General features: G+C 48.3%; 1 protein-coding gene across 1 annotated transcript in view; it reads left to right on the forward strand.

Annotated features, from left to right (window-relative positions):
- PTK7 (protein tyrosine kinase 7 (inactive)) overlaps positions 1 to 10,000 on the forward strand; it is a 48,149-nt gene that overhangs the window by 31,157 nt on the left and 6,992 nt on the right. The window contains exons 14-16 of the mRNA XM_089665488.1: positions 4,860 to 5,054; positions 5,181 to 5,321; positions 7,432 to 7,664. Of these exons, the coding sequence (XP_089521614.1) occupies positions 4,860 to 5,054; positions 5,181 to 5,321; positions 7,432 to 7,664 (569 nt within the window). The remainder of the gene's footprint in view (positions 1 to 4,859; positions 5,055 to 5,180; positions 5,322 to 7,431; positions 7,665 to 10,000) is intronic.

Here is a 10,000-nt window from a genome sequence, read left to right on the forward strand (position 1 = left end):
CCGGGGAGAGCGAATATAGTGAATGCAGGGTCCGGGGAGAGCGGATATAGTGGATGCAGGGTCAGGGGAGACCAGATATAGTGAATGCAGGGTCCGGGGAGACCAGATATAGTGAATGCAGGGTCCGGGGAGACCAGATATAGTGAATGCCGGGTCCGGGGAGAGCGGATCTAGTGAATGCAGGGTCCGGGGAGAGCGGATCTAGTGAATACAGGGTCCGGGGAGAGCAGATATAGTGAATGCAGGGTCCTGGGAGAGCGGATATAGTGAGTGCAGGGTCCGGGGAGACCAGATATAGTGAATGCAGGGTCCAGGGAGACCAGATATAGTGAATGCAGGGTCCGGGGAGACCGGATATAGTGAGTGCAGGGTCCGGGGAGAGCGGATATAGTGAGTGCAGGGTCCGGGGAGAGCGGGTATAGTGAATGCAGGGTCCGGGGAGACCAGATATAGTGAATGCGGGGTCCGGGGAGAGTGGGTATAGTGAATGCAGGGTCCGGGGAGACCAGATATAGTGAATGCAGGGTCCGGGGAGACCGGATATAGTGAATACAGGGTCCGGGGAGAGCAGATATAGTGAATGCAGGGTCCGGGGAGACCAGATATAGTGAATGCAGGGTCCAGGGAGACCGGATATAGTGAATGCAGGGTCCAGGGAGACCGGATATAGTGAGTGCAGGGTCCAGGGAGACCGGATATAGTGAGTGCAGGGTCCGGGGAGACCGGATATAGTGAATGCAGGGTCCAGGGAGACCGGATATAGTGAGTGCAGGGTCCAGGGAGACCGGATATAGTGAGTGCAGGGTCCGGGGAGACCGGATATAGTGAATACAGGGTCCGGGGAGACCGGATATAGTGAATACAGGGTCCGGGGAGACCAGATATAGTGAATGCAGGGTCCAGGGAGACCGGATATAGTGAATACAGGGTCCGGGGAGAGCAGATATAGTGAATGCAGGGTCCGGGGAGAGCGGATATAGTGAATGCAGGGTCCGGGGAGAGCGGATATAGTGAATGCAGGGTCCGGGGAGAGCGGATATAGTGAATGCAGGGTCCGGGGAGAGCGGATATAGTGAATGCAGGGTCCGGGGAGAGCGGATATAGTGAATGCAGGGTCCGGGGAGACCGGATATAGTGAATGCAGGGTCCGGGGAGACCAGATATAGTGAATGCGGGGTCCGGGGAGAGCGGGTATAGTGAACGCGGGGTCCGGGGAGAGCGGATATAGTGAACGCGGGGTCCGGGGAGAGCGGATATAGTGAACGCGGGGTCCGGGGAGAGCGGATATAGTGAACGCGGGGTCCGGGGAGAGCGGATATAGTGAACGCGGGGTCCGGGGAGAGCGGATATAGTGAACGCGGGGTCCGGGGAGAGCGGATATAGTGAACGCAGGGTCCGGGGAGAGCGGATATAGTGAACGCGGGGTCCGGGGAGAGCGGATATAGTGAACGCGGGGTCCGGGGAGAGCGGATATAGTGAACGCGGGGTCCGGGGAGAGCGGATATAGTGAACGCGGGGTCCGGGGAGACTGGATATAGTGAACGCGGGGTCCGGGGAGAGCGGATATAGTGAACGCGGGGTCCGGGGAGAGCGGATATAGTGAAGGCTGGGTCTAGTAACACTTTAACCATCCATGAATTGATGAGGCAGCAGATTTCTCGCACATCTTCACAAGCTGATCTCCTCTTTCCTCGGTATATTGGCTTGCTGTGACTTGTGGTACATCTGCTGATTCATACTCTTGGTGCTGCATCATTATGTTGGAACTTTCCACATATTATTCTGGCTACAGATTTGCTTCACCCATTTGTACTGTAGATGACACAAGGTATTATCAGCCGTGTATTTAGAGTTCTGTTGGTTTTCTGTTGCTTCATCATGTTTGTTTCTTGCACATAAATACATCTATTTGCACGTCAGCAGTCCTTCTTTTTTTTTTTTTTTTTTTAACCATGGAGCCTCTGGAATACAGATTGTTACCCCTCACAATGCGGGGCCTGTATTCCCCCCTATATCCCATCATCGGTGGATCTCATTGCAGGTTGGGTATTCGTTCAGTAGCAGCCGCTTTGTGTCATTTCTTTGCCCCAGCTAACTTCTTGCAATCTATTACTAATTTTGACTGGGCAGCTGGATTGGTGTGTTGAAATTATTAGGAGATTGACATTGTATCTGATGGAGCTACAGGAATCACCAATGCAGTAGCTGCTGACTTTTAATAAAAGGGCACTTACCTGTCCAGGGGTCCCATCTGGCGGTCTTCGGGTCCCAGGGCCGGCATGTTCACTACGGGCAGCTGGCTGTGATTCCTTGCAGCTTTGACAGCTGACTGCGCATGCGTGAATCCAACCCCGCTGCACTTCGTGATTGGTCAAACAGCCTTCTCAGACCTGTGATGTGCCCCTGAAGGTTATGGGGGGAACTTCCGGTGGCATTTCAGCCTGAAGAGGGAGCGGGTACATGTCAAAACCAGGTACTTGCTACTATAAAAAGAAAAGGAGTGGGGGAGGGGCATAAAGAGTATGGGCAGCACAGTGCCTAAATGGTACTAGGGTCATTGGTTCGAATCCCAACCACGGCACCACCTGCCTGGAGTTTGCATGTTCTCCTTGTGCCTGCGTGGGGTTCCTCCAGGTACTCCGGTCTCCTCCCGCACGCCAAAGACATATTGGTAGGTGAATTGGCTCCTGTCTAAATTGTCCCTAGTATGTGTATGAATGTGAGTTAGGGACCTTAGATTGTACGCCCCTTGAGGGTTAGGGACTGATGTGAATGTACAATATATATGTAAAACGCTGCGCAAATTGATGGTGCTATATAAGTACCTGAAATAAAGAGGAATTTCCCCTTTAGGATGAAGTTACTCTGTAAATCTGAATTTCACGTACCTGGCTGATACCTGTGGAGGTTGGAAATCACTGTAGTAGGCACCCCTACCACAGTGATTGCTAATGTCTTCCAAGTTCCAAGCCAAGAGGTTGCCATGCTGTTTGGCCAGAAAAGCGGGTCGCTCACTCGGCATGGACGCTATTTATTGAACACTGCTATATTATACAAAGCGTTCCCTTATGTGGATGAGGTGGAGAGAAAGGTGGTGGCATCAATGATCTCCACCTCATCCTATCAGGAAATGCTTTGGATTCGTTGAGAAGGCACAAAGTGTTATATGAATGGCGCCCATGCTGGACGAGTGACCTCCACACGGGTCCCAGAAGCCAGCAGCAATCACTGTGATAATGGAGCCTACTACAGGGATTTCCAGCCCCCGTGGGGATCAGCTATGTACGGTACATGCATAGTTACATAGGATCAGGAAGAATTTTTTTTTCCCCTGCAGGAGCAAATTGGATCGTGCTTTGCTGGGTTTTTTTTTTGCCTTCCTCTGGATCAGCTGTGGGTGTAGAATTATAACTGTTTGTTGTTTGTTTTTTTTTTCTTTTCTTTTCTTTTTTTTTTAAATGGTTGAAATGGATGGACTTTTGTCTTTTTTTTTTTTTTTGCCACACCAACTATGTAACATTTCTCCAGTTTGGACCAATGTAAATTATGCAACAATAGATGCAAAATTCTCTTTTCGGATGGCTCTTCGGATATTTTGTTGAAATGTGATTCTGAGTGGGTCTCGGCATGGAACCTTTTTATATAATTGATTGACATGTTTACCACTTCATTTTCATATATTAATATGTTTTGGAGGCTGTGTAGGTTTAGTGTGGGAACTGAATAAATGATTAACCTGTCTGTTTTATCCCGGAGTTTTCTCTTAGATCAGTCATTCTATAGGAGTAATCAGAGCCTGTTAATGTATTTATAACTTTCAATTATTTTTTTTACAAATCGTATTTATGAAGGCATTATTCTCTATCATTTGTGTTGAAATGATTGTCTACAGATAATCATTTTATTCCATATATAGAGAGTTGTAATTGTACGATCTGTGTCTGGAAATATTCTGCACTGCAGGCGGGATGTGCTGGCGAGGAAACTCTTGTTTGGACAATTCCTTATATACAGTAAATGCTTCCCAAAGTAATGCTGTAGATGGGTGGTCAGGTGTACTCCATGGGGTGGGGGGCTAAGTTGTAGATGGGTTGTCAGGTGTACTCTATGGGGTGGGGGGTTAAGTTGTAGATGGGTTGTCAGGTGTACTCCATGGGGTGGGGGGTTAAGTTGTAGATGGGTTGTCAGGTGTACTCTATAGGGTGGGGGGTTAAGTTGTAGATGGGTGGTCAGGTGTACTCCATGGGGTGGGGGGTTAAGTTGTAGATGGGTTGTCAGGTGTACTCCATGGGGTGGGGGGCTAAGTTGTAGATGGGTTGTCTGGTGTACTCCATGGGGTGGGGGGTTAAGTTGTAGATGGGTTGTCAGGTGTACTCCATGGGGTGGGGGGCTAAGTTGTAGATGGGTTGTCAGGTGTACACCATGGGGTGGGGGGCTAAGTTGTAGATGGGTTGTCAGGTGTACTCCATGGGGTGGGGGGTTAAGTTGTAGATAGGTTGTCAGGTGTACTCCATGGGGTGGGGGGCTAAGTTGTAGATGGGTTGTCGGGTGTACTCCATGGGGTGGGGGGTTAAGTTGTAGATGGGTTGTCAGGTGTACACCATGGGGTGGGGAGGGGGGTGTTAAGTTGTAGATGGGTTGTCAGGTGTACACCAGAGGGCATGCTCTAAAATGGTTTGTCGGGTGTACTCCATGAGGTGGGGGGGGGGGTTTAAGTTGTAGATGGGTTGTCAGATGTACGCTGCAGGGGGTCACACTGTAGGTGGGTTGTTAGGTGCACACCAAAGGTGTCACACTGTAGATGGGATGTAGACTCATGGATTGGCTCTCTATTGTCTCTTTTTTTTTTTTTTCTCTAGAAAAGCCCGTTGAGCAGCAGGATCAGAACTTCAACCCCCCGTATGATATGATCCGCACAGTCAGTCTGTCGGTGTGCGCTGCAGTGGTGTACATTATTATCGTACTTGGGCTCATGTTCTACTGTAAGAAACGCCGCAAAGCAAAAAGACTGAACAAGAAGGATGGAGAAGAGCCAGAAATGGAGTGTCTGAATGGTGAGATACATGATTGGCACAAAACGCCATCACATGACCGATTTACAGAGCTATATGATTGGTGGAGAGCCATTATTCCACACAGAACAGTGTGGTCATTATGTAATTCTGTTTCCCTGTCTCCAGGTGGTCCCACACTACACAATGGACAGACCACTGCTGAGATCCAGGAGGAAGTGCCGCTCACCACACTGACAAACAAGAGACTGAGTTCCGGAGATAAAATCAACTTCCCCCGATCCAACCTTCATCCAATCACTACACTAGGTACTCCCACCTATCCAACCTCCATCCAATCGCTACATTAGGTGCTCCCACCTATCCAGCCTCCATCCAATCACTACACTAGGTACTCCCACCTATCCAACCTCCATCCAATCACTACACAAGGAAATCCTACCCCATTCACCCTCCATCCAATCACACTAGGTACTCCCACCTATTCAACCTCCGTCCAATCACTACACTAGGTGCTCCAACCTCCATCCAATAAGTACACAAGGAAATCCACCCTCCATGCAATCACTACACTAGGTACTCCCACCTATCCTTCCCCCACCTGATCACTACACAAGGTAAGGTAGTAAACCGCAATCCCCCCACCCCGATGTAACCTCCACCCGATCACTACACGAGGTAGTCCCCCCGATCTAACCTCCATCTGATTACTACACTAGGTACCACCCCCCCATCTAGTCCCCTTATCCAACCTCCGTGCCATCACTATACAAAGTACTTCCTGATCTGACTGACCTCATGCCATCACCAAGCTAGGTACACCCTTCATCCAACCTCCATATTCTAACTATGCTAAATTTCCCCTCTAACTCATCTCATCCCCAAGATAGGTACTCAGCTGTTCTGACCTCCATCCTTTCACTACATTGGGTTAAGTCGCCTCCGAAAATAATCCTAACCACCAATCTCTATCCTCTTACTCAAACTAGGAACTTCCCTGATCCAACCTCCATTCTATTAACACACTAGGTGCTTGTACACCCCGCTCATCATCTCATTGCTACACTAGGTACTCCCCTGATCTGACTCCCATCCCTTTGCTACACTAGGTACCCCAAGATCCGACCTCCATTGCTACACAAGGTACTCCCCTAATCTGACCCCCAACCTATCGCTACACTAGGTACTCCCTGATCCAACCTCCATCGCTACACTAGGTACTCCCCTGATCTGACTCCCATCCCTTTGCTACACTAGGTACCCCTCGATCCGACCTCCATTGCTACACTAGGTTCTCCCCTGATCTGACTCCCATCCCTTCCCTACACTAGGTACCCCTCGATCCGACCTCCATTGCTACACAAGGTACTCCCCTAATCTGACCCCTATCCTATTGCTACAGTAGGTACTCCCTGATCCGACCTCCATCACTACACTATGTACTCCCCTGATATGACCCCCATTTCATTGCTGCACTAGGTACTCCCCTGATATGACCCCTATTCCATTGCTGCACTAGGTACTCCCCTGATATGACCCCCATCCCATTGCTGTACTAGGTACTCCCCGATCCAACCTCCATCGCTACACTACGTACTCCCCTGATCTTGCAGACATTATCCCATCATCAAGCTAGGTACCTCCTTGATCCAACCTCTATCTTAGAACTATCTTATATTCGCCCCTGAACTCCATCTCATCACCAAGATAGGTACTCACCTGACCCAACCCTCATCCTATCAGTAGATTTAGGTACTCTCCCTATTTGACCTCCATCCCCTCACCATCCAAAGTACATGCCAGGTCTGACTTTTATCCCATAGTTGTGCGGTCTACTCCCCCATCAGCTGTATTTCATGTTGTTATTATTTAAACGCTATCACATTGTCACACTCTGCACTCCCCAGGGGCGGACTGACCATTTGGAAACTCCCTCCCCGTCCCTCTCCACCTAATATCTAAACGCAACCCCCTTCCCTTCCTTCCTTCTGATCATCTACAAAGGTAGTATTCAAACACTTGGGCACCAAAGTCAAATGATTAGTTCTTGTTTTTGTAGGGAGTGAACCTGGTACGGCATTTTGCAATGACTACATATACGACACATACTGAAGATGCCTCTGGATCAGAAATGTGGATTGGTTGTCTTGCATGCGATGCATATTTGACATCTACCCACGGTCTTCCTGTAGGTGTTGATAATTCTAATTCGTAAACAGCAATTGTGTGGTGGGATTTGGAAGAATTCCATCTGGTTCTTCATCCTTCGGAGGTTGTTTGCTTTTACTTCGACACGTTTTACTAATTTTCCATCAGCGTGCTTTGCCCAGACATTCTGCATGTGACTGCATTTAGCCGATTCCCTCGTCACCCGCGCTGTTTGTGTGTCTGAGTAATGACGTGCGTTTGTCTCCTGCAGGTCGTGGTGAGTTTGGTGAGGTGTTCCTTGCTAAGGCTCAGGGCATTGATGCCAGTGGGAAAGATGCCGTGGTCCTGGTAAAGGCTTTGCAGACTCGCGATGAACAGCTACAGATGGACTTCAGACGGGAAATGGACATGTTTGCTAAACTCAACCACGCCAACGTGGTACGATTACTGGGTCAGTGCCGGGAGGCGGAGCCACATTACATGATTCTGGAATACGTGGACCTGGTGAGTGTGGATGACCATATTGATTCCATTGTCTAGAGCTGGCGACAGAGCTGTCATTCAGCTGTTACACTTCTTGGTTGTCCACCATTGTGGAGAAGTCGGAGATTAACCACATGCCGCCCAGCCACTGTAGAAATACGGCAGCAGGGCGGCACGGCTGGGCAAAACCACGTCTTAAAACGTGTGTTTGCAAAACAAGTAGGGGGAGGGCGCGAGGGGCGCCACCGCCCTACCTGTCCCGCCGATCACGGCTGCAGATGTCAGTCGCCTGGTCCCACTGATTAGCGGCAATCACTGACAGAGAGCAGGGCTGCAGTAGCTCTGCTCTCTGTCAGTTCCCTGTCAGCTCCTGACATGCTGAGCTGGAGAGAAGAGTTTATCTCTCCTGATCAGCATACCCTGTGCAGTACACACCCCCGCCCCCTAGTAAAACACTCCCCTCACAGTTAACCCTTTCAGTAAATAAAAAGTTAACCCCTTCCTCCCCAGTGCCATTAGTACAGTCAGTGTTTTTTTTTTTTTTTTTTTTGCTGCACTGATCAAGTCAGTTCCCCCCCCAGTGTCAGAATGTCTGCCGCAGTCCCGCCATAAGTCGCTGATTGCTGCCATAAGTCGCTGATTGCTGCCATAAGTCGCTGATTGCTGCCATAAGTCGCTGATCGCCACCATTAATGGTATAAAAAAAAATTAAAAATCCCAGTATCTTTCCCGCCATTTGTAAGCGCTATAACTTTCACGTAAACCAATTAATTTACACTTATTTTTTTTTTTTTTTTTTAGCAAAAACGTTGCAGAATGCATTTTGGCTGAAATTTATGATGAAATTTGATTTTTACATTTTTTTTACTGGACATGTTTTATAGCAAAAAGTCCAAAATATTGTTTTTTTTTCTCAAAATTGTCAGTTTTTTTTTTTTTTATAGCGCAAAAAAATAAAAAATGCACAGGCGATCAAATACCACCGAAAGAAAGCTCTATTTGTGTGAAAAAAAGGACATAAATTTCATTTATGTACCATATTGCATGACCGCGCAATTGTCCGTTAAACTAGCGCGGCGCTGTATAGCAAAAAAAGGCGTAAATTGCAGTATCTATACCATAGTTTGTAGACGCTATAACTTCCACACAAAGCAATCAATATACACTTATTGGAATTTTTTTACCAAAAACATGGAGCAGAATACATTTTGGCCTAAATTTATAACCAACTTTGAGTTTACTATATATTTTTTATAGCTGAAAGTAAAAATATCGTTTTTCTTCAAAATTTTTGGTCTTTTTTTGTTTATAGCGTGAAAAATAAAAAGCGCACAGGTGATCAAATACCACCGAAAGAAAGCTCTATTTGTGTGAAAAAAGGACGTAAATTTCGTTTGGGTGCAGCATTGCATGACCGCGCAATTATCAGTTGAATTAGTGCAGCGCTGAGTAGCAAAAAGAGGCGTGGTCATTAAGGGGGGTAAATCCTCGGGAGGGCAAGTGGTTAAGGCTGGGCTCCCAAAGTGTTAGTAAACCCTAAAATGATGGCAATTACAGCGGCTGACCCTCGCACTTCCCTTGTCTGCTGCTTCTTTGAAAGCTTGCCTTTCCTCTTGTTCGAGCCGATCCAAAAATCGCTGCCCCAGATTTCCTGCGTTCAGGAGGCTCTGTCGCCTTGCACGCTCCCAACCATCAATGTCCCTACTCTGTGTGCATCAACACAAAGTGACGGCCCCATAGGGCAGGATGGATGGCCTCTCCCCCGCTCCCACTGTACACCAAGTAATAGATTTGCAGTGGGCCAAGGTTGCGCTCAGTGCGCACACTCCTGCCTGGAAGTTGGGGGGCAAATGGAGTTGAGAGCGCCAGAGCCAGTGGTTTCGAAACATGAAAACTGTAAGTGCTTGGATACAAATATAAAGAAATACTTTACTGCGGAATGTTTTTTTAATTTTGTTCTGACTGCATATTGAGAGTTTAGCCCTTTCGCCACCAGGTCTGTGCGTCGTACAATGGGGGGGCGGTTTATACGCAACCTGGTGGCTGCAGCCATTGGGATTGTGTCTAAAACTGACAGGCAGAAGCAGTTGGGTGGCTACGCTGCTCCCCGATTGCTTCCACAGGCCCCAGTAAAGGTGCTACCCCCCGTGTGTGCGCTCCCGCCATGTATTTAGCTCTGCTTGCCCATCTGTGGGCCTGGGGAGCGCCTTTATTTTATGTATTTCAGGTACTTATATAGCGCCTTCAATTTACGCCGCGCTTTACATATATTGTACATTCACATCAGCCATGGCGGGTGGAGGGGACCTTCCTCCTTGTGACTCGAAAGGCGACATGTATGACGTCACATCTGGGTC

The sequence above is a fragment of the Staurois parvus genome, unplaced genomic scaffold, assembly GCF_062004578.1.
Source record: "Staurois parvus isolate SC_StPar_1 unplaced genomic scaffold, SC_StPar_1.0 ptg002217l, whole genome shotgun sequence".
Lineage (NCBI taxonomy): Eukaryota > Metazoa > Chordata > Amphibia > Anura > Ranidae > Staurois > Staurois parvus.